The 26,074-nt window shown below is 38.6% G+C and overlaps 1 protein-coding gene across 4 annotated transcripts in view; it reads right to left on the reverse strand.

Annotated features, from left to right (window-relative positions):
• Positions 1–26,057, reverse strand: part of STXBP4 (syntaxin binding protein 4) — a 145,281-nt gene extending 119,224 nt beyond the window's left edge. The window contains exons 1-6 of one of the 4 annotated variants that reach the window (XM_074972241.1): positions 25,979–26,057; positions 22,190–22,263; positions 6,725–6,798; positions 6,439–6,534; positions 5,408–5,477; positions 4,477–4,551 (exon numbers count right to left, since the gene is read on the reverse strand). In XM_074972241.1, coding sequence (XP_074828342.1) covers positions 4,477–4,551; positions 5,408–5,477; positions 6,439–6,534; positions 6,725–6,798; positions 22,190–22,224 — 350 coding nt within the window. In that variant the 5' untranslated portion in view covers positions 22,225–22,263; positions 25,979–26,057. Of the gene's footprint in view, positions 1–4,476; positions 4,552–5,407; positions 5,478–6,438; positions 6,535–6,724; positions 6,799–10,951; positions 11,132–22,189; positions 22,264–23,411; positions 23,588–25,978 lie in introns of those variants that run through there. The other 3 variants (XM_074972242.1, XM_074972243.1, XM_074972240.1) reach the window with 3 other exon arrangements.
• Positions 26,058–26,074: the final 17 nt, after the last annotated feature.

Raw genomic sequence — 26,074 nt, forward strand, 5'->3', positions numbered from 1 at the left:
AGATTCTGGTAATTTTATTTGAAAACACTGATCAAATGAGGAAAGCTAGCTACCGGCAATTAACATCTACAGCTTGCTTCTGTTCTCATATAAGGGCAAGCATTGTTATGTATTCTGTTTTACAAAAAAAAAAAAAAAAAAATGGAGGGCAGCCCTCCTGCAACAAGCCTGTCATAACAGAGCGAGCTGGCAGAGAGAGAATAGTGCTGCTTTTTCCTCCTCTGACCACCTTCTAACATGTCCAAAGAAGCACAGGCACTTCACCCTAGTGGTCAAATGACTCATTGGCTCTCCATTTCTTTCAGGATCCAGTTAAAATTGCATTGGTTAATTTAAAAACCATTTGTGAACTCCTTCTACCACAACCCAGGAATCATACCCCACATTACTTTCCCTTCTGATCATCTAGCACTACTTCCTTCTCTACCCCACCACACAACCTTGCTACCAATGGTGAAAGACCCTTTTCCTTCCTAGGCAGATGTTTTTATCCCTCCCTCTAATTCTGAATATCTGTCTCCCTTGCACACACCTCTTCACTCTCTTTCTCCTGCAATTTTTTACCTCTGCTACTGAATTAATTCTGTAGAGTACTGCGGGATGCAATTTGTACAAAAGACGCTACAGGAAAGGTAGCGGTTTTCCCCAGTACTATATTAGCAACTGAAATGTCTTATTCAGCAAGTAGTTGTCTAATTTAATAAATAGCTTATACAGTCCAAAGGACGAGAACACTAGAGGGAGAGTTGACACTGTACTTGGATCTAAAGAGTGATAAAGTCTTCTTTACATCTAGAATTTAGGTAGCATCAGATATCCTTCTATGGCCTTGTTTCAGGGCTGTGGTGCATCAAAAAGAAACTGAGACACAGATTTGAAAGCACAGTGACCATCACTGGGTAGAAATTGTTTGTAGGGGTTTCAGGATTCAAACTGACACCAATTTTCTAACAGTCTCCAGCTGCCTTTGTCCCATGCACTTATACAAGCAAAAAGCTTAAAAAATATTTTGGCAAGTAGAAATCAGACAAGATAGATCCTATGTTTCCACAGAGCTCTCTGTCTTGGTTTCCAGTCAGCACAATCAATTTACCTCTCTCTTCTGAGAGAAGCATACCTTTCTTTTAAGGTGCTGGGCCCTAATAGACCGAGCTGCATGTAACTACCTAACTCCCTGAGCCACCTCTGAACACTTGCCAGGAATTCACAGATTCATAAATTCCAAGGCTAGAAGGGACCATTGTGATCATCTAGTCTGACCTCCTGCAGAACACAGACTTATAACTTATAACACAGAACTTCCCTACAATAATTCATAGAGCAGATCTTTTAGAAACACATCTAATCTTGATTTAAAAATTGCCAGTGACAGAGAATCCACGATGAGCATTGGTAAATTGTTCCAATGGTTAATTACTCTCACTGTTAGAGATTTATGCCTTATTTCCAGTCTGAATACTTCCACCCATTGGATCATGTTATACCTTTCTCTGCTAGACTGAAAAGCCCATTATCAAATATTTGTTCCCCCTGTAGGTTCTTATAGACCAGTAGTTCTCAAACTTTTGTACTGGTGACCCCTTTCACATAGCAAGCTTCTGAGTGAGACTCCCCCCTTACAAATTAAAAACGCTTTTTTATATATTTAACACCATCAGAAACGCTGGATGCAAAGCCGTGTTTGGGGTGGAGGCGGACAGCTCGCCCCTCCATGTAATAACGTCGCGACCCCTTGTGGGGTCCCGACCCCCAGTTGAAGAACCCCGGTTATAGATTAATCAAATTACCCCTTTAAACCTTTTCTTTGTTAAGATTAATACATTGAGCTCATTGAGTCTATCACTATAAGGCATATTTTTTCTAATCCTTGAATCATGCTTGTGGCTCTTCTCTGAACCCTCTCCAATTTATCAACATCCTTCTTGAACTGTGGATACCACAACCTGACATAGTATTCTAGCAGCAGTTACTTTAGTGCCAAATACAGAGGTGAAATGACGTTTTTCAATCCTACTCGAGATGCCACATTTATGCATTAGCCCTTTTGGACACACCATCACACTGGAAACTCTTGTTCAGCTGATTATCCACCATGACCCCCATATCTTTTTCAGAGTCAGCTCTCAAATATCTAGGCCTCTGGCTCAATCCACAGCTTCATCTTTGTGTGGCTCCTTTCCTCCTTGGAAACTTCATAAATAAATCCCTGGGCATTAGTTTCCAAGATTCATATACTTAGTGCTATATACCAACAGGTATGTTCTGGATTCTTCCCCCACAAGAGGAATACACAATTTGAATATACAGCTGGTTGCAGAATGAATCTCATAAATCTGTGAATCCTCCTTTGTATTTAAAATATTTACATGATTGGCTCTGTAGAAATCAACTAATTACTATTTCCAAACATTTCTGAAGTTTCAGAAATAGTTCTTGGACTAATTAGCAACAAAATAATTAAAGCTGACCCTGCAAATCCATTATTAAACATTATTTATTCAATTAAGAAAAAAATCCCTACTAATCAAAACACTGATTATACCTTCATTTAAGAAAAATCAGATTGTAAAATGTAGTCATTACTACCACCATCACCTCAGGAATAAAGGTAAAAGTAAAAAAGAAAAAGGTGAGGAGGGCCTATATCTAAAAGGTTGTGAACCATGAACACCAGAAAACTAGTATCACAGAGTTAGGGTGGAGGTAACTTGAATAGCCAGACTGTGATATCAGTTACTGCACTATAACTCCAGAGTAATTCCATTGACTACACAGGGGCAACTCAAATCACAGTTTGGTACACTGCTTAATAGCAATACAAATAAACTTATTTAACTGGTGCTTCTCTACCACCAGGTTCTAGTCATATACACAAAAACTTATGTATAAATGAAGTATTTAATATAATATATATGTACAGTGGAAGGAAATTAACTGAAGAGTTCTAAAAGGGAGTGAGGACACATTTAAAATAGCTAGTGAAATCTTGTCACCGGACAAAGCACCCGAATGATACTGGGGCTCATGGATTTTAATTATTCAAGAAGGTTAGAGGAACTAGGTCAGTATGCTTTGGATAAAAGCAGATTAAGAGTGAACTTCAGAGCTATCTAAAACAGTCTGAAGAAGAGAGAGAGGATAGAAGCTACAAAGCCATTTGAACTACTGTCAAATACAGGAATAAAGAGGCACAAGCATAAGATTAAGAAAGGTCATGCTCTAAAGGAATTTAGGTGGACTTTCTTTACATAGAGGGCAGTTAATAAATGGAAGAGCCTAGGAAAGGTAACAAGAGTAGCAACTCTTTAATGATTTTCAAATATAGTTACATAAAAATTTGGAGGAAACAGCTGCTAAATCAAAATGGGGGATAGACCTGGATGGGCTTCCTGGCTTCTTTTCATCCCAACATTTCCTATGCCAGTGTTGGTTTATATGATTATCTGTAGATAACAAGATTAAAGGGATATTTTAGTGTAACTGTCCTTATAATGTAGGAATTTTGGACTATCTGCTCCACTGAATAGTTTAACCTACTTATCCCAACTAATTCAGAGCTTGTAAGTAAGAGATTGAAAAGCCAATTCTAAAAAAAAGCAAATGCAAGGACTTTATTTTCAGATGCCTGGCACTAATTAAAGTTGTTCTACTGTCAAATACTAATCATTTTTTTAATTCCATGTCTTATATTTTAAAAAGACAACAAATAGTCAGGAAATCATGATTATGACGACAGCAAATACTTTACAGTATTATTAACTGTACCATGTAACATTTAGACTTTATTCATGAAATATAAATGGGTCAGAACTTGCAGCCTTTACTAATGTGAGTAGTCCCACTGAACTAACTGGGACTGATCGTTTGACTATGGTGAGCAGGATTCATATTTTCTGTTTGACTTATAGACCAATTTTATATATTCATGGAATGTAGACAGCATGGCCCTAAAAGTCAGATAGAAAATATACTGATGCACTTTCAATTCACCACGGCCATCTTGGTATCATAGCTTGGGGTATACTACATGTGCATATGGGGGGGAAGATAACAAAAACCTCTGTACTGTACTCTGAGAAAATGGATTATGCTATAAAAATGTTTACGCAAAACACAAAAACGAATTATGTTGTGGATATCTTATGAGTAATCCCAAATTTATAAAAAGAAAAGGAGTACTTGTGGCACCTTAGAGACTAACCAATTTATTTGAGCATAAGCTTTCGTGAGCTACAGCTCACTTCATCGGATGCATCACGAAAGCTTATGCTCAAATAAATTGGTTAGTCTCTAAGGTGCCACAAGTACTCCTTTTCTTTTTGCGAATACAGACTAACACGGCTGTTACTCTGAAACCCAAATTTATAAAACATCAGTATATTAACAAATGACATATTTTAGTGAAAGTGTTGGGGTTTATTGAGGAAGAGGGATGCTGTAGTGGTAATTTTAATATAAACATTTTAACTCTCTTACTTTGCTTCTTCATCTCTCGTAATCAGCAAAGACACATGATTAGTCGCTGATGCCATTCGCAAAACATCAACAGCTCTGGAAGGAAAAAAAGCCAACAACAATTAAAAAAGTAAATCTACCTATTTTCACTGTTTGAATGCAAGGGCTCTGTATCCACTACATAGTATTAAAATGGCAGAAAATGGAACAATTTCTTATCTTAACAGACAAACCATTTTGGAAATATGCCTTTGATACATCATTCCATTTAAGAACTGGGCTATCATACGGCACAAAAAGTTTGTATGGGGTAAAAGTTGGCTTTTAATTTTGTACCGTTCAACTCTGGTTTGTTTATTTTTTAATCTGTACTATAGTAATTTTATTTGAGGGGGAGGAGGTTATTTTTGATGTAAATCCTAATTCTACCAATGTTTTGGGCTTTATAGTGATAGTCGGACAGCCAATAGTCAGACCCTATATATCACACCACATAAACAATACAGGCAACTTCTCTGCCTTAATTACGCCACCCGAGAGAACAAGAAGTGCCAATTATTAGCATATATAACCAAATCACTTGCTTTAATGGATATCCAGCCAAATATCATGATAATCACAGTAACGTTAAATAAAATATTTTACTAGCTCAATAACTATTTCGGTATGAATTTACACATATATACTGCAAACCTACACTACAACATGAAATCTCTTTAATCAGATCTTACGCAGGCAAAACTCCCATTAATGTCAATGATAGTTTTGTTGAGTAAGGACAGCTATATTGAGCTCTCTGGGACAATCTGCAGGTGCAACTCCATGGACTTGGTGCAGTTATACCCTTTTAATCAGTGTTTAATTGGGTCCAAAGTCTTTGACTATATAACACCAGTATTAGTAACATTTTTCCAAGCTCTAGATAAATATTTAGTCATCTTTATGAACATACCTTTCACTGGTTACACCAACTAAGTTTTCTCCATTGACATCTAAAATTAGGTCTCCAGTGAGCAATCGGCCTGATAAGGAGATTAACAAAATATCACGTAAAAGCTATACGAATGAACAGGGAAAAATGGAAAATACACTCCTATTACATTAGATTAGATTGGAGCAAAAGTAAGAATGATTTTATCACCATAGGCCCTGATCCTGCAAACACTTAAGCATGTGCTTAACTTTACTACCATGAATAGTTCCATTGATCCTAACAGGACTGCTCACACCGTGTGCATATTTGTAGGATTATGCTCCACAGGTGTGGAATTAGCTGTCAGCTGAGTTTTGAACTGATAACTACATGTAGGTTATCATATATAAATTAAATATTTTTGTGTTTCTTGATGTTTATAATAGCTTTCAAAGCAGTTCTTAGTTTGAACCACTCAATGGATCTGTCGACATGAGTGCAGAAAATGTGTTTGCTGAGCAGTTTTAAATACAAACTTGGGAAAAGTTGTTTTTGGTTTTTTTCCCCCAATAGCTAGTGTGGACAAGGCCTGACCAAGTTTTTGAAACCTGGCTGAACCTAGTATACACTGGAATTTTCTCCCCAGTCTAAACTCTGTACAATACAGTTTGGTACTTCCATATAAATCACCTAAAACATGATCGTAAAACATTAATCGGAATTTATTAGAACAATATATAAACACAGGACCTGATCCTGTAAGGTGCTGAATGCCCTTACCTCCCACTGAAGCCACTGGGAGTTGAGAGCTTTCAGCATCTCACAGTTTGGAAAGTTGACAATGTGGACAGATCGCAATCTGATTTCACACTGGCCTGATCTAGATTTGAACGGATGTCCGTTACTGTGACTCCTCCACATGCTCCCTTTGGAAAATGATGAATCTTTGCTGACCTACACATTACTGTGTGTGTACATACTGAAAATAAAATTAAAAAAGACAGTTTGTTTTCTTGACAGCTTCCTGTGTAATGCAGGATTCTACAGAATACGTAACAGTAAATATTTACTATCTATTGCAGCCATCCCTCCAGGCAAAATTTTCTTTATGAAAATGCCATAGTCTTCTTCAGTTTGCTCCCGATAACCTCCAATAATTTTAACACCTGTTGAAAAACAGATATAAGCAAGAAACTGGTCATTCCCTCCATTGCACCGAACACATTCAGTCAAATATCACAACAGATTGAGAAACTTCAACTCCCACTGATATCAGTGTGAATTGCAAATGCCCAGCAGGTACCCAGCACCTCTCAAAATTTCACTCTGTTAGAGTCAAATATGTAATCTAATTACCTAATCCATTTTGACAGTCAGAAAAAGTAATGCGGTGAACAGCTCGATTGATTCCATAAGGTCCCATAATAGTCCTAAAATAAATAAATAAAATCAGAGCTGCTGCAATTTTAGTCATGAAGATTCACTTGGAGAAATATACATGTGTGCAAACTACAGCAGTTGCTATTATACGTCCAGTAAAAAAAAAAAAAAAGCAAACGTTTTCTTCACTGGGTATTGTAAATACTGTGCAGATGAAAAAATGAAAAGACAAGATGATATGCTCTGGCATTTGAATATCAAAAACAGATGGTAAAGTAGTACTATCTAAAATACAGTGGAGGTTTTGGGTTGTCTTTTTAAAACAAAGTATTTCTGACCAAATCCTTACTCAGGATAACAGAAAAGAGGGTTAATAATAACAACAACAACTGTGCTCCTATTTAGAACAGGACAGCTGGCAACCAGGAGAGATTTCGTTAAAGTGTTTAAGATGAAAATACCCATGGCTGTAGTGGTCTCCACGAAAATGTTGCCAAAGTTAAGTAAGGGGAGAGCACAACTCTCTAGACATTCGTTAGGAGTGTTCTTCTTCCTACCATCTCTCTTTTTCTCATCAAATAATATTTGCTCTCTCTTGATTTATGAAAGCCTCACTCTTAACGCCACTTCCAAACACAGAATGCCAGAGGTGAGAATAAGGGCAGACTGTCTGAGCTGCCAAACAGCAGAGGATTTTTTTTTAATGCTCTTGAAAATCACGATGTAAAGAATTAAGGGGGGGAAAAAAAATCACAAAATAAAATGATAATCTTGGGACCTGAATGTATAATCCCGTAGAAAGTATTTCCAAGACTAATCTAACAACAGACAAAGCCTTAAAAATCTGGGTACAAATTGGTATTCGCTAGCCAAGCATCATTTATCCGTTTATATTTTTATTCAAATGCAGGCTATTGAAACAAACCCAAACTTGCATTACAAAAAACATCCTCACTCGGTTGTTCAATTTTTAGGGTGGATCTGCCAGCCCCAACAAACAAGAATGCAGCAGCGCTGCTTAGATTTTCTGGCATGCCATAAATAATGTTCTAAATTAGATGGTTACTTCTATTTTCTATATCAGAACAACTACAATACACAAAAAATGAAGAACGAGAAGATCAGAATGGAGGACACATATACTCAAAGCCTCCCATCCAGCACACAACCAGTATACCAAGCCATATGCTGGGTATTTCAGCCAGGACAGGAGCTGGTGTCAGGGCAAGCTGCAGAGCTAGAGGAAAGGGGGAGGACAGGAGAATCCAGGTGCAAGGTAACATACTGAGGTATATATATCCAACGCAACACTCCAAATTCTGCTCTCTCTTTTTTGCACAACAGAACTGAATCAATTCTGTTGTCAGGGGCCTCAGCATCTACAGAAGAGGAGGAATTATTAGCTCCATAATGCCCATCATGCTGTCATATGCAAGATAAGTGGCACTGAGGTCTGTCTGCACTATCAAGGTACACACCCCTAATAACCTGAAAATATTAGCTTAAAAAAATACCCACAAAGAAAGAAAAGAGAGCCAACCTAGTAGACAAGCAAGCTTTTCTCTGGTTTGTAGGTCCTTAAAACTTGCTATATGGGCCTTTTACCCCAAGTCACAAAAAGGAACTAGAAGGGAATACTACTTTTTAAGAACTATGCCTCAGATGCTCGTGAGAACTCACTTTCACCCCAGTATTTACTCTGAAAGCTCAAACAAAATTATGAAACCTAATTAGTATATTTTATCATGATCGGAAATGAAAATGTATTTGTTGGAGTAATTTATACTAGCGTTGCTGATTGAGAATTCATTTTTGTAAGCCGTGCACAATTGAGCAAAACTATGATTACATGGTGATAATTTGGGAAGCAGGAAACATCTATTCTGGAAGAAGACATTTTTATGACTCCTCTCTCAAATTTTTCCCCATACAGAATTGTTTAGATAGATTCATTAATTAATATCTGTAAAGGGCTTTGAAGCTGAAAAGTAATATATAAGGAAGGTGAGTAGTAATTAGCATTTACAGGTCTACCATAAATGTGTGTTTTTATCATTGAAAAGCTCAAAAAATAAGAATCACATCACTTTCAAGTTAGAGCATTTTTCCTTCTACAGTCTCATCTTCCGGCTTTTTGTACTAGTCACATATAGTATAATGTTCTGTAGTGCTCTCAAACACCTTTAACTGTATCAGAGCACCCACTGCTTCACATATTGCAAAGCCAGAAACACTATGCAAGTATTTTTTATTTACTGAAAAAAATAAAGAAAAAGGAATACATATCTGAGCTCAACTTGATCTTTCTCTAAGTAATTGCTTTCAATACACCAGAATAGCCATAAAGAACACTTACTTTCTCCTGATCTTTTAATGCTAATCCAAACATAGGCTGAAAGGTGGCGGATCTGGTTATGTCAATAGATTAGGTCTTTGGTTCATAACTTAATTAACAAGAAGAAGCCTTGTATATTATTAAAGTCAATTTCACCACAATCATAATTTTTTTAGTATTATCATATAAAAATGCAAGAACAAACTTCAAAGTTCAATCCTGAAGTTCCTATGCAAGGGAATTTTGTTTCCAGAAGGATTTACAGGACTGGAATTTAGGCTAACTTTTCAGTCTTGAAAAGAAACAGAGTAACCATCCAGAATAACAGAGCCTAAGGGCATGGCTACACTGGAAACTTCAAAGCGCTGTTGCGGGAGCTCTTCCAGTGCTCCTGGTAATCCACCTCCAGGAGGGGATTGGCTCCGAGTGCGGCTCCCAGCGCTCGGAGCCCATTTACACACGCTTTAAAGTGCTCTGACTTGCTGCACTCGGGGGGTGATTTTTCACCCCCCGAGACAGCAAGTTAGAGCGCTATAAAATGTAAGTGTAGCCAAGCCCTAGGACACACATTGCAGCACTATAAAATAATAAAGAATAATCTAACTTCGGTATGGGACACTTCCAATAAAAATGCGCTTTTAAATATCTAACCGCAAACTGAATACTGGAAACATCTTTTCAAAAGATTAATATGCTCTACAAGAAGATGCTGCTACAGTGAAAAGAATATACAGGAGGCTAAGAAAAACCCCTCTGTAGGGAGGAGAATAAGATGTCACTAAATATATATATATAAATGCCATCTGCAAACATATATTATGTAAAACTGAGATTTAAGAACAGCACAAAGCATGAATTCACATTGGGCATTAAGTTGTTTCTATACTACTTTCACTAAAAATTACCAAAACTATTCTGTGGGTATGTGGTATTCAAACCATGGTAACACAATGGATACAAATACTAAACTTATTAAGTCACCCTGAGGTATGTAAAATATGGGGGAAGGTTGGAATGGAAATGATTGCTCATAAAATTCTGAAGAAAACTGCTGGCAATTCAAAATGCAGTAATCACAAATCAGATTGTCATAGCTCTACTGAAGAGAATGGACCTATGACGATTCACACCAGCTGAGAATCTGGCCCTAAGATGCTTTGGAAGTTTTCACCCCCAGTATTTTTCATGTCACCAGAATAACCAATTAATCTTGATTATTTAACATCTAAAAATGTTAATGCCCTGCCCAATACTAGTAAAATGATATAGAAAAGAAAAACGATTCCTGAACTGTGCTAAGAGTAACCAGTAGCAGTAATAAAAATAACTAAAAACACATTTTAGTTTACTTTGTAGAAGGAAAAAATAGATTAAATCTGATCGTTAAATATAAACCATACAATATTTGATATATCATTCTCTTCTCTCCTACAAAATTTTGTCATAAATACTATTAAATAGTTTTACATATTGAGAAAAAGCAAGTAAAAATAGTGAATCTTGACACCAAATAATATCTAAGTGAGAATACAGAACATTTGTGCTATATGTATAATTGAGTGATGCTGAAATTTCTCAGAAGAAACAAAAAACTCATTAAAACCTCACACTCAGACTAAAATATTTAGTGCCAGAACAGATTCTGAGTGCTAATAGCTGTGGGGTAAAATCCTAATAATAGCTATTAAAACTAAACCTTCAGTACTTTGTTCTGTTGTTTTGTTAATATATTAAGGGGGTTAAAAGTTTGATATTCTAGTGTACTGAAACAAAACCAGAAAGAGTCACAGATTTCAAAATACCCTTACTGCACTTTTGTTAGTTCACACACTATGAAAATGCTATTAAAACCTAATGATTTGGCATACCAATACAAGAGAGAGAGCCCATCAAAACGCTCTGGTTCATCTTCATCCATCAGTGAAAGCAGGGACATTCTTCAAGACACCAGTGAAAAGAAGAACAAAAGCATCCAAAAGACACTCAATATTTCTAATTCAGTAGGATAACAATTACATGCTGGACAATTTCTGTTACCAACTAAAAAATCTCAACAGACAGAGACTGAGATGAGTGTCTCTTTCTATTTAATCTCTTCTGAAACCCTGTGCGTCACATGAGCTAATTCACCTATCAAAGCAATGTTTACTTTTTTCCCTTTATGGGATATGGATTTGTAGCAACCTTCAAGTCTCATAAAATACAAATGTGAGAAAAATTACTCGCATTAGCCTCAAATATGATTAAATGATGATACTGCATGTCCATCTGGCAGCAGACAGGTCACTGATAAGATACATCTTTTTTTACATATCCTAGAATTTACCCCCTCCAGATGATCCTCCAGATGGGGTCAAGTACAATATACAGCTAACTCCCTCTCTTTGATCTTTTTAAAGCAATCTTCCTAATAGATTGGATTACACACACAAAAAGAAAGCCAACTAAGCAACAGACAGACAGATAAGCCACCCATGAAAGAAATAGCAAAGACCATCAGTCGTTTTCATTACACTATTGTGCACTCTCAGTCATGGCAGTGAATGAAAGCCAAGTTAAAAAAAAAAAAACAAACTAGTGTTTTCATCCACAGCAGACAAGAGTTAATGCAGAACCCAGATTATTACCTTGACAATTTATTCTTTTTATACAGACCGAAGTAAATGCTATAGATAATATTTTTAATGTATGCTCTTTTTATGGAAATTGATAGCAAAATGTAAGGAATATTTTCCTGTTGTTCTTACTTTTTTTTCCTGTGATCAGGTAAGCAGAAAATAAAATTCCCTTTTAAGTCACATTTCAAAATTATCTCAAACATTCTTTCCAATATTCCTCTCTTTCTCTCCAATTCATTTTAGTAATCCTGCCTTTTACTTCGTTTTCTTAAAGCAACAGACAAATTGATAGAGAACAGAGGTGGTCTCTGATTTAGATCCCCACAAAATAGTCAGAATACATCTCAGTGTACAGAACAAACAGTGAAGTGGGGAGCTTTCATAAAACCATGCAAAGGGTTCCCAGAAGCTGTCCCACAATTTTCAATGCCAATTTCTTGAGACACTTCTTTTAACAAATTACTAAAGCCAAATAGAGTTTCAGTGTCTGTCCACTCTAGATAAAATCTAATGGGCCTACAGCAAGAATGCTTGAAGGAATGTACTATGATAGAAGGAAACCTGCAGAGCCGTTCTCCTTAATCTAACAGAAGACCTGTCTGATATCAGGCATACTCTAGTCCAGAGCGAGACGTGTATTATTTTAAAGATATTCAACTTCTAATATTTTGGCAAAATATCATTTCATACCATTTTAACATTTCACAAATGTTTCTTGTGGAGGTAGGAAATGAGTACGTAAATTCGCCTCACTCCTCCTTTGCCTAAAAAAAAAAAAAAAACTTGACTGAAGAGCTCAATTCGCCTGTCTTTCGTTTCTTTGTAAAATGAAATACTCAGTTTCTCTGTGTTTCTCTCACCTCAGAGCTTTGTTTAAACAGAAAATGAATCCCCTCTAAAGTAGAGAACAGCACTGTGACAAAATAGCATCTGCCAATGTCTGGAACTGCACAGCAGGGTGCCGTGGCTATCCTAGAAATGGGCGCATATGCCAGAGAGTGCCTCCTTCTTAAAGTTGTAGTGCACACATTCGGCTGATATTTCATTTTTGTCAGGTAAGGCTTTTAAAAAAAATTTTCACCGTAAGCACTGCACTGTGTACAAACACATATAAAGACAGTCCCTGACTTGAAGCGATTATGGAAAGAGAGATAGGAGTTCAGAGGGGTAAAGTGACTTGCCCAAGGTTACACAGTAGATCACTGGCAGAGGTGAAACAGAACCCAGATCTCCTGACTCCCACCATGCTCATGTAAGGAGTTCCATTGGGGTCAATAAGACTATTCTCATAAGTTCAGTGACCTGGATTTGGCAGTGTAGACTTACTTATTCCAGTTTAGCTCCACCAGTGTTAGCAACATTAGGACTTTGCAGTAGACAGGCCGTTAGTGTTTTAAGCACCATGTCATGTAATCTTGCTAAAACCATATCTAATTGACATGGTGCTTAAAACACTAACGGCCTTTCTACAGCAAAGTTGCCAATGTTACCAAAACCAATGGAGTTGAATCAGTCGTATCAACAGTAGGAATTTTCTGCAAAAATATCCCTTGTATAGACAAGGCTTTGTTGTTATTTAGGGTCATGTTTTCTATTTAACCAGTAAAAATGTCATTCAAGGCTTTAGGTACTCATAAAAAAAAAAATCAAATCACAAACAGACGTTCATTTTTCTTAACCACAGAAAAAAGATTTCCTTGGAATATCTAACCAAATAGGAGGAATTCCATCTTTTTCTTATCCTTTAGGTTTTTTCTGAGGAAACGGATTTTAAAAATCTGAGAAAGGTCTTTTCTAAAAATCAGAAAAGTTGGTTCATGCTATAAAAACTCCATCAGAAAATATTTATATCTTTTAAGCATTCTTAGTTTATTAAATACTTTACAAGGGTAATGTACTTATCTTCCTCTATCAACTTGTTCCCACCCTTGTCCATCTTTTTGTCAGTCTCTCAAACAATTACATTACCTTCTTCCAGTTAGCACTTCTGCATTGTTCAGCCTCTCTGAACTCATCAGCAAGGCCTGACCTTCTCCACGTTTAAGTCCCTCTTTTTCCACCTTTAGTGAATCTTTTTGATTCACATAGAAAATCTCTTTTGTTGCTCCCGATCTCTGTCTACATCTCTCTTTCAGACAAACTCCTTCGGGTCATGACATCACTTGTTGTATGTCTGGAAAGAACCTAGCATATAACTGGGCACTACCCAAACAAATAATGCATAAAGTGATGATGATAATTCAGAGGAAAATTAAATTTAACAGACGTTTCCTGTTATTCTAGTATGAATAGATAAGAACACACAACATGTTAGACAAAGAGATTAAGATTCTTCTTTAACAGATATAAATTATAAATTACTGATGGTATCATTATGTGATGACTTTTCTCGAATTATATTTTATTACCAGTTAGCAACTGAGGTTAGACATATTCAGGTAATTTATCATCTGCTAAATAATCCTGTAATCCTTGGTAGCAAGAATCATGGAATTATTTCATAAAAAAAAGTCAATGATAAATTAAATCAGGGAAAAAAAATCCTACAGAAGTCAATTATATAACAGTAACCTTTCAGGTTAAAAACCTTAAGGATGAAAATTCATTAAGATGTTATGGCCCTTAGCCAGGTGAATGCTTTGTTATATAATATGGAAAAATACTTGCAACTGGTCTATCATAAAATAGTAATTAATTTTAAAAGAATTGCGGAATATGTCATTAGAAAGATTAAAACATATATTTCATTAAATGACACATGGTTAATCTAGAAAAAAATGTAAGAAAATAGGCCCAAGCAACAAAGTACAACAATGTGAATTGTACCAAGAATCAGAGGGGTAGCTGTGTTAGTCTGTATCCACCAAAACAATGAGGAGTCCGGTAGCACCTTAAAGACTAACAAATTAACCAACACAAATCTGTTAGTCTTTAAGGTGCCACCAGACTCCTCGTTCTTAATGTGAATTGTTTTTCTCTATTCCCTTCTACATAGCTATTTTAAACACAAGGAATGTAGTGTTTAAACTTCCTGTAAATCTCAATTAGCATCTGAACATGTGTATTATTGATACATCATCATATTATCTAAATATATTGGAAAATTGTGAAGTGTCACATGCAAAGATTGTGCCTAATCTGCATGTGCCTGCATTGACACAGAGAAACTGGGTAAGTTACATCTACAAATGACCAGACATGCACGACTATGATCCTTGCACAGCACACCCAAATGAGGAATGCAATTGTGTTCATGTTTTTCATGTACACACCCACTGTTCAAAAAATAATAATCAAGCTGTCTGAAGAACCATGATCTGGTATCAGTGACAACGCAGATAACTATGAAGAATATTTAGCTAAGTTTCTTTGGCCCTTTAAAAAGGATACAGCCATGTGCTGCATAGTGTTGTACCAATAAATTAAAAACCAGCAGGATCTTATTAAAGGGAAAAAGGCAAAATACCACATTTATTGTGAATACAGAAAGAATCATAGTAAGCAGTTAGTTATAGCTATAACATTCCATTCAATCTCATATTTATTCACACATTCACACACACACACACACACACACAGGTTCTGCAAGGTTGTCATCATAGTTACCAGTTAGTTATAGCTATAACATTCCATTCAATCTCATATTTATTCACACACACACACACACACACACACACACACACACACACACACACACACACAGGTTCTGCAAGGTTGTCATCATAGTTACCAGCCTTAGAGTTGCTCATGCCAAGCCACTGGCCAGGTGGCCTGGACATGAGGAGGGAGCAGGGCCTTGTCAGATGCTCATCTGATGCTCCTGGAAGTTGGTTTGCAGAATCAGACCCCAAAGTTCTCACTTTTTAAGAGTCTATTTTTATAGGAATTTCTTCCTATGCCAGTCTATGGGAATTGCTTCATCATGCTGTTGCTGAATCAATCAGCAGATAGCACATTCCTGACGGCTCCAAGAAGTTATCTTGTTCTTTGGTTCTCCCATTCTTGAGGCTGTTGGGTGGATTCCAGTCTGCCCTCCGGGGGTCCTCTGGTTATTTCCACTTGACGCCTTCTTCAGCCGATGGACACTGGATTCTTAGGCTGGCACCTCCCTGATCATTCAGTTATTATCCACACCAAGCATCCATCCACATACATCCTCTATCTCTATTTTAATCACAATTGTTAATACAACAAAAGGGCGGGGAGTCTCTGGGTGCTGTTTCTGTTGTTAGAGTATTGCTTTGAGTCTCTGTGAATTGCTTTGAGAACAGACTCTGTCTTAGAATGTCCTAACGCAATTAGCAGCTTGCAAGTTTCACAGATAGAGGGAGAGAAACAGCACCAAAAACCAAGAGACCTCTTAATTAGTAATACCCTGGAATTTAAACTATGGGGAATCAAACTCATTTGTGATTTTAATACAGAACTTCTTTAATATGATCCAACATAATCCCCCTTTTGACACTAAGATTTATAATCGTCAGTGTCACTTTCTATGTAGCCTATTCAAGAGAAGGTACCGTGAGGCAATTTGAGTTTGTGATTCCAATTCATCCCACATACATGATCCTAGTGATGTATCTTTACTACAAGGTTCTGGGGCAATAGGCAAGGTGAGGCACACCCACTTTTGAGGAGTCCATTCGGTACAACCTCTAGTGTCCAATAGCTTCCCTCCCTCCCCAGCCCACTGGCTCAAGGTCCAGGGTAGCCAGAAGGATCCCATGTGTAATATGGGGAGTGGGTTAACCTTCAATACCTTTGCCTCCAGGGACTGTTGGTGTGCAATTTTGACAACAATTTCTCCCATTAACAAGTCTGGTTTCACAATACTGGAAACATATTGCATCCATTCATGTTGATAAGTGTCAAACAATGATCTCTTTCTTTGTTTTAACAAATGCATCAAACCCTTAATATTTCCCAATATGACGCAGAACATTTTGTGTTCCAAAGTAGCTCGTGCAAGTATCTGCATTTCAGTGCATCCCAGAGCTATGGCTGTGTAGTTTCCTATTTCTAATATTTTTTTTTAATGGATAAGTCATGTGGTAGTATTAAGCCATTACTAAAGATTCCATCGGCCTTTTAGGTTACCCAGACCAATTTGGACCAAGTCTACGTTGGCATGTACTTGTTTTTGTATCAGGCTGTCCTGTAGCTGGGACAGAGAGCTTAATTTATTTTTAAGTTCCTGCAGGTCTTCAGTATCTTTTTTTTTTTTTTTTTTTTTTTAACACACAACAGTGCTAGCAACAAGACAAAACACAAGACAAAACATAGAACACAAAACACAATTTCTATTGTGACAGTAGATTCATGGTATTGGGTTACTTTTCAGCTGGCATCAGCTTTTCCTGATTTTTCTGAAAGACAAAAAGAACATGTTTCTACCCCTTTTGGGGTGGCAGATTATTGCTTAAAATATTTCTTTTACAAATACCCTTGCTGATTGCAGGCAAAACAGAGGAATTGCCCCCACATTTTCCTGTTTTTGTTCTATAGGTGGGCCAGGTTTCAATGGCTTTTATCTTTTAAGGGTTATGGGGAAATTATCCCACTGTTTAGTCATTAAATCCCTGAGTTTTCCTTCTTATACAGCAGACCAAGTTTATAATGTTTTTCCTGCTGTGTTAAGCTTTAAGTTTTATTTACAGGTAATAACTGAGAAGCATCATTACCATACGACCTTAAAGGGTTTTTCCAAAAATCATACACACTATACGTTGTTACAGGGATACTTATTATCATTAAATTTATTAAAATTATCTTGTTATCCCATGCCTTTTATTTAGGCAATTTGTTTGCTGACCAGGTGTGTCCTTTATCTGCAGCTCCTTTGTGCTGCTAGTTCTTTCCTTCCTTTATCATTTAGGTAATTTGCATTTTCACAGAAGCTTCCTGCTTTTGGATTTAAAGCCATCAGCAGCTCAGAGACTCTATCTTAAAAGGGACACAATCAGCTTTCACCAGAGTTTTGATTACTTTTAACTTCTGCTTCCAAAACACACAGCAATCTGAAAAAGAAAACCCAACCTATTGTGGCTCCCTTTGGAGCCCTAATAGCATTTTAATTAAGTAGCATGGTATGTTTGCATTTCTTTTGCCCCTTCTACAATATACCCTGCACATGTTCTGGGGCAAATGCACATTCCTTCCATAGTTTAACTTCTATAACATTATCCAGATCCATTTTTACATAAGGTGTCACTATTCCTTTTTTTTGCTTGCAGAGGTTTCATGTACCTTTATCAAAGTGACAGTCTGATTACTCAGAGCCATTTTAAGACTCAGTGTTTCTCACATTGCTTCTTTTTGTTTTGTGCACCTCACCCCTGCTGTTGCTTCAGAGGCACTGTTTTTTTAATTTTTTTTCTACAACTCTCATCTGTTATTTTGTTACAAAAACAAACAAACAAACAAAAAGAATCGAGAATTTTTTTTTTTATATTCTCCTGATTTTGACTGCCCAGCTGCAGCCACAACTTAAAAACATTTTAAATTTTGTAAAGCATTGAGTTACCTTTTAAGGGTTGAATGCCAAATCCCAAAGCCAAACAGCACTAATTACCTGTGTCTAGCAAAAAGGTCTGTCAGTTTTGCAACTTTGAATTAAAGAGTCAAATGGATTTTTAGTGGCATTATTTAAAACAAAAACAAAACCAACTGGTCCTTAGAACTTTACATATTTACACACACACAGATAGATACATACACATTTTCTTTTCTTTAACATCCCTTCCACGTTGCTCTGTTTTTTTACATCTTACATTCCCTTTATACATTTGAGGCAGTTAAGTTCCAATAGAACCCCCTTATGTTCTTTTAGCAAATTTGACTAAATTGTCCAGTCAAATGATTTTAATCAGTTTCTTTTGCCTGGCTAATTTACAGACATTCCTTTGGAAAAGGGCCCATTTTTCCCTCAGAATGGCTGCAAAGAAACCAAGAATGCTCTTTCTCTAACACTTTTTTTTCCTTTTTAACATTTTCACAAAGTTTAGCTGCTTAATTCCCTCCAGCCTCTGCAGAGTTAACTTTTTTTTTTTTTACTCTTTCTCTTTGTAATTATGCCTGGGGGTGCCATACATAGGACCTTCTCCCCCTTTACCTGCCTCCCTCCAGCCTCTGCAGAGTTAACTTTTTCACTCTTTTTGTATTCCTGGAGTGCCTCTTTCACTATTTTCAGCTGGCTTTGGGTATTTGTAGCCAGCACCTTCCAATTGTCTGCTCCCTTTTCCGTTTGTGCCTTTTCCTCTTTACATGAAGACAAGCGGAGGGAAGAATCCTTACATGCCTCCCACAACAACCAAATTGCTGCTGCATCTCTTTTGGCAGCACTAGAAGGTTTGTATATGAGGATATACTGAGCCAATCTATCCTCTAGGTCCGAAATAGTGCAGAGATCAGCTAGGGCTTGTTTAGTCCAAGGACTGTGCCCAAATTTTTGAAGGTTTTGTTTAAAAGGTGTAATTTCTTTAACAAAAGGTGAGGTTGGAGTTCCTTCTGACTCCATTCCTCCCTCTGGTACTGGCTTACCCTGTTTTCTTTTAAACATCTTAACATGGATATTTCAATCTCTTTGTCACTGCTGGTATTACTTAGCAAGTGACACAGCCTAGATTCTGAAATCATAGCTTAATCTATGCGTTTTTCCCCTGCTACCTTCCCGGAGGCCAGCAGGTCCCCTGCTACCTTCCCGGAGGCCAGCAGGTCTGGTTAACCTATTTCTCCCTGCTACCTTCTCGGAGGCCAGCCGGTCCGGTTAACCTGTTCTTCCCTGCTACCTTCTCGGAGGCCAGCAGGTCCCCTGCTACCTTCTCGGAGGCCAGCAGGTCTGGTTTAATCTGTTTTTCCTGCTACCTTCTCGGAGGCCAGCAGGTCCCCTGCTACCTTCTCGGAGGCCAGCAGGTCTGGTTTAATCTGTTTTTCCTGCTACCTTCTCGGAGGCCAGCAGGTCCCCTGCTACCTTCTCGGAGGCCAGCAGGTCTGGTTTAATCTGTTTTTCCTGCTACCTTCTCGGAGGCCAGCAGGTCCCCTGCTACCTTCTCGGAGGCCAGCAGGTCTGGTTAACCTAATAGAAATGCCTAGCTCACTAGAGCTGGCGGTGTGCACACCAATATTTACAATAACTGAGGTTTTTTACCAATATTCCCCCTTTCGCAATTCTCCACCAAAATGTTGTACCAATAAATTAAAAACCAGCAGGATCTTATTAAAGGGAAAAAGGCAAAATACCACATTTATTGTGAATACAGAAAGAATCATAGTAAGCAGTTAGTTATAGCTATAACATTCCATTCAATCTCATATTTATTCACACATTCACACACACACACACACACACACAGGTTCTGCAAGGTTGTCATCATAGTTACCAGTTAGTTATAGCTATAACATTCCATTCAATCTCATATTTATTCACACACACACACACACACACACACACACACACACACACACACACACACACACACACACACACACACACAGGTTCTGCAAGGTTGTCATCATAGTTACCAGCCTTAGAGTTGCTCATGCCAAGCCACTGGCCAGGTGGCCTGGACATGAGGAGGGAGCAGGGCCTTGTCAGATGCTCATCTGATGCTCCTGGAAGTTGGTTTGCAGAATCAGACCCCAAAGTTCTCACTTTTTAAGAGTCTATTTTTATAGGAATTTCTTCCTATGCCAGTCTATGGGAATTGCTTCATCATGCTGTTGCTGAATCAATCAGCAGATAGCACATTCCTGACGGCTCCAAGAAGTTATCTTGTTCTTTGGTTCTCCCATTCTTGAGGCTGTTGGGTGGATTCCAGTCTGCCCTCCGGGGGTCCTCTGGTTATTTCCACTTGACGCCTTCTTCAGCCGATGGACACTGGATTCTTAGGCTGGCACCTCCCTGATCATTCAGTTATTATCCACACCAAGCATCCATCCACATACATCCTCTATCTCTATTTTAATCACAATTGTTAATACAACAAAAGGGCGGGGAGTCTCTGGGTGCTGTTTCTGTTGTTAGAGTATTGCTTTGAGTCTCTGTGAATTGCTTTGAGAACAGACTCTGTCTTAGAATGTCCTAACGCAATTAGCAGCTTGCAAGTTTCACAGATAGAGGGAGAGAAACAGCACCAAAAACCAAGAGACCTCTTAATTAGTAATACCCTGGAATTTAAACTATGGGGAATCAAACTCATTTGTGATTTTAATACAGAACTTCTTTAATATGATCCAACAATAGGACATTTGTTTTTAATTTTCAATTGTTTATAAGAAACAAAAAGAAAAATTTATTTCTTTATTGATTTTGTACTTTTCCATCTGGCAAATATACAGTTTTCTTCTTTCAGTTTCCAATACAACTGAAATTAAAATGGCTATTAATTTGCTTATCTTTTGCCAGTATCCTTACAAATTTGTGAATATGGTAAGTTAGTTTGCCAATACTGAGAGCAGAACCCAGCAAGCTGTGCATGAGCACAACAGTCATGATACAATTCTGCACAAATTGTTTGTGTATGTTTTAAATTAACATTTTTGCTGACATGCTTGGCATGGTTATCTAGTGGTTTGAGAAGGATCTGTGAGTTAGGATTCCTGAATGCTATTTATTTTGAGCTAACCATGGAAAGGTTCCATTGGTTCAGTAACAGTTGATTTAAATAACAAAGGTTCAGTAACAGCTGATTTAAGGGTCAGATTTCACTATAACCACTTATACAATTAATGTAACACTTACTTCTGACACAGAGTTGTTAGGAAGTTAATTAATTAATGTTTCTAGAACACTGGAGATTTTTGCATGAAAAATACAAGACAGACAAATGCAAACATTATTATGCAGAGAAGTAGTGTGCCATGACATATAAACTCCATCTTTTGCATGACCTTATTGTTGCTGGCTCATTCCTAAGAGAAGCTCATTAAATACGTATCTTCAGTAAACTTATAGCATGATATTCTACAACAGGAAAGTTTTCAAGGGAATACTGGTTATAATTACAATATATGCAGCTTTTCATCTCAAGGGCATCAGTTTGCAATCAGTGTAGGTTAAATGACTGAAAGATTTAAAAGCTGTTTTCATTTGGTGTTTGGTGGTCTCCATCTGGTATCAAGTGTACATGTGTCTACATTAAAAAAAATAACCAGAGTTGGTACTATTTTGCAATCTTAAGGTAGTCTCAGTAGGGAAACTGAGGAATGAATGGACTTGACTGAATTATTCTCCAACCCTTAGGGGTTGCTGCTTTGAGGCAGAGATGAGGCAGGATTGTGTGGCAATCTGGGGAAGCTTTTTAAATGGAAAGACAGAGGCCTTCAATCTCTAGGGCCATTGTGAACAAGAAATTGACACAATTAAAAATATTTACATTTGTAAGAACTTGCTTTGGACTGTGTTTACCTTTAAGAACTCACTGAAACAACACATTATCACCAACCAACGCTAACAATGAGAACTTGATCCAGTAACCCAACAAAATTTACCTTTCATGTAAATTTAGGGACTCTGTAGCGGCCATCTTCTTAGATGAACTGTTAAATGTTCGGAATAGAAGATTCTGAAAGATAAAGGACAGACCCTCAACCCAGATTAAAGATTGCTGTTAAAAAGGCGAAACCACTTTTAGAAACTTGCAGATATGTTTGATTTTAAATTCTCATACTAATTTGTTTAAGACGGTTTGCCTGAAGATAAGTTGGAAGAGATCACTTCTGGTCATAACTGGTTCATGAATTCACTGCTGAGGAGCAAGTACCAAAAGCCTAACATCCTCAGCTCAGTTCTTTGTTGCACCACTATAAATTCAGAGTAACTCCACTGGCACAAATAGAGCTCCTCCAGATTTACACTGAAGAGTTACACAGATTTAGACCCCTGGTGATTTAAACCTTCTGTGAAACCCAATACAGTAATCATGATTACATTGTAAGAGGAACCTCAATATAATCCTAAAGAAGAAAATATGAACTCTGATTTTATTCCAATATTGATTATAGAGTTTTTCCATCTAGTTCCATATACAGTAAAGGACCCGATACCATAGATTTTCAAATTCTGGGACTTACTATAAAGCACAGTCTTGCTTTATGGCCTTTAAGAAAGTCAGATATACAGGTATGGGATATAAGGTGCAATTATTTCAGAGTAACAGCCGTGTTAGTCTGTATTGGCAAAAAGAAAAGGAGTACTTGTGGCACCTTAGAGACTAACCAATTTATTTGAGCATGAGCTTTCGTGAGCTACAGCTCACTTCATCGGATGCATCCGATGAAGTGAGCTGTAGCTCACGAAAGCTCATGCTCAAATAAATTGGTTAGTCTCTAAGGTGCCAAAGGTGCAATTAAATATTGTTAATGAAACTTTGCAAAAGGGTCACTCCTATAACAGCCTCACCAAAACTGAAGGTCCATGAGAAACATGCCGGAATGTATTTAGGTTATAGTCATCTGATAAAGTGCTGGAACATTACTGGTGTGAAAATATCCTACCAGTTCATCTAACGTCTAGTTCCAACACGTTGGTTTTAAGTGAACATGACTGACTTCATCCTCCCTTGCTTTTACTATCTCTTCCCCTTCTGTTAACCAGGGAAATTATGAATATTGTTTTCACCCCTTTCGGCTGAAGAAACAAGTGTCCTTGATTGTAACAAGAGTCCTTCAATGATTTGTGCAATCAGTGTGTTACAAGGACGGGCTGGTATACCTCATTTTAGAAGGTAGCAAATTCATTAGCTGCAACATCTGGTGCAGTTGCTTGTCACCCTCTAGAGCGGCACCTGAAAACAAGATGTGCCACACATTCTGAAAATGCAGCCCAACTATAGGATCCAAAGCTTATTGTTTCAGTTGTGTGGGTTTTGACTTAAAGTGATGTAAAAAAGGAACTCATAAATCATAAAAATCCAAGGTTTCAGAGTAGCAGCCATGTTAGTCTGTATCTGCAAAAAGAAAAGGAGTACTTGTGGCATCTTAGAGACTAACAAATTTATTTGAGCATAAGCTTTCGTGAGCTACAGCTCACTTCATCAGATAAAATCCAAGTAATTACAAAGCCAAAATCAGGTAGAGCTTGTTCTGCAACTCTGAAGCCTTTTGAAAATCTAAAACAAAAACCAATTCTCAGAAAACCAATGCATGAGTAATAACTTGACTTATCCATGCATCATTTACCAATCAGTAGAGATAAGTACCTACACTCACAAGAGGTGTCCTGAAGTTTAGCCTAATAAAATTTGCAAAACTCCGAGTTCCTTGGATGAAGTTCTACATAAAAGTGAAAAGTATTGGTATTCTTTCAAACCTATCAACTAATACAATGATTGTAGCATAGCTGCCCTCAGTGTGAGTTTGATACTTCCAATTCCCCCACACACATCCTAAATAATGGCAAACATTTTGCACCACTTTCAAATTTTCCATCAATTGTTGGACATGTAAAGTAAAGTTTCTTTTTAAAGACACAGACCAATTTGTTCTTTCTGTCCATAAGTATATGTTTGTGAAAAAGTAAAGAAAAATATTTACATTAAATAAAATTTTTAAAAGACAGACTAAGCTTCCCCAGGAATTTTTGCTCAAGGTTTCATTATTCTTTCATCTTCTCTAGATAATGCTATTGTCACCTATAGGGCGGGGCCAGCACAGTTAGGATTAGCTACCTTTGTGAATTTCTGTGAACTTGATTGTCATGAAATCATTGCTGTTAACATCACATTGGTATGTTACACAACCTGTCAATGTTTTCTACCAAAATATAGTCAAATCAATACACAATGGGGTGACAATGCAGCAAAATATAACCCATTGACTCAAACTTGATCCCACTGCAAAAAGCCATCAGGACACAGCATACGGACATGGTGTTCAAAAATTTGGCTTGCGTCCAAGACCACGCCATTTGCAACCATTTGTTCAAATAAATGGAATTACATCATTACATCCATCACTCTGTACCAAGATGCCATTACAACGACTCTGAACTTCATCAACTCACTGCTATGCATGACTTCACAGAAGGGCACTGCCTGAAAATGCCAGTGTGCTGCATGAAAGCATTGTGATGCAAGAGAATAGACTTGGCCAAAAAACCAAGGCACTACAGTGAAACATTGCAACCAAGTACCATCATGCCATGTTATAACATTGACTGTGCTGCATCAAGACTCCCTAAAACCACAGTGTGGCAATCCATGGCAGGATGCTTGCCTGGTCCAATGCAAACAGTCTGACACGAGGCTGTGGTGAGGTTCTGCACAGCCCCAAAAACACTGCAGGCTACAGGAACTTCCCTACAACAACATAATGGCATGTAGCCCCCGAGAAACATCCCTGCAGCAAAGGGTCCCTTGACATTAGAGAAACAGCCATGAGCCTTCCCTGTGCTGGTGGATGACCCTGCAGAGACATTTTTGCGGGGGACAGCCCTGGGGGAAAAAGGGTTTTGTGGGGTGACACTCCCCCAAGATCAGACCTTTGGGAGAAGCAGAATGCTCCCCGTGCTATCCCCACTGACAGTGCAACTGCGGCCCTTGCCATGTCCCTGCTGAGAATGGTTTCCCTTCCCTGAGGCAGCCTCACTAAGAGTGCACTCCCACTGCAATGTTCCCATTCAGAGCGCTCCCGCCGCCCCTGGGCCAGCCCCATTCAGCGTGCTCCCATTCCCGTTGCCATGTCCCCATTGGGAGTGCTCTTACCAACGCTGAGCTGTCGCCACTGGCAGCGCCCCCACTGCTCCTGCCCTGCCCCCATTGGGAGCGCCCCCCCTGCCCTGCCATGTCCCCAATGGCAGCACTCCCTGCGCGCCTGCTATGCTCCCAGTGAAGATGCTGCCCATGCCCCTGCCATGCCCCCATTGGAAGCGCCCCCCACCCCTGCCATGCCCCCAATGAAGATGCTCCCCCCGCCCCTGCCATGCCCCCATTGGAAGCGCCCCTGCCATGCCCCCAATGAAGATGCTCCCCCCGCCCCTGCCATGCCCCCATTGGGAGTGCCCCTGCCATGCCCCCAATTAAGATGCTTCCCCCGCCCCTGCCATGCCCCCAGTGAAGATGCTCCCCCTGCCATGCTCCCAATGAAGATGCTGCCCATGCCCCTGCCATGCCCCCATAGGGAGCGCTCCCCCCGCCCCTGGGAGCTGTGTGAGGGGAGGAACCGTGTCAGCACAAAGCCCTGGTGAAAGTGACAGAGAAACCCCGCTGAGCCACACGCGCCAGCCGACGGGCGTCCCCGCAGCTCCTGGGCGGGGGCGGGGCAACGAGAACGCGAACTTACCCCCTGCGGCCGCCGTAGACTGTGCGCCACCGAGTCTGGAGACTGCTCGGTCCCTGCCGCGCAGCCACCTGACCCTCCGAATCTCGCGAGAATAGC

Source organism: Natator depressus, chromosome 14 (assembly GCF_965152275.1).
Source record: "Natator depressus isolate rNatDep1 chromosome 14, rNatDep2.hap1, whole genome shotgun sequence".
NCBI classification, from domain to species: Eukaryota; Metazoa; Chordata; order Testudines; family Cheloniidae; genus Natator; species Natator depressus.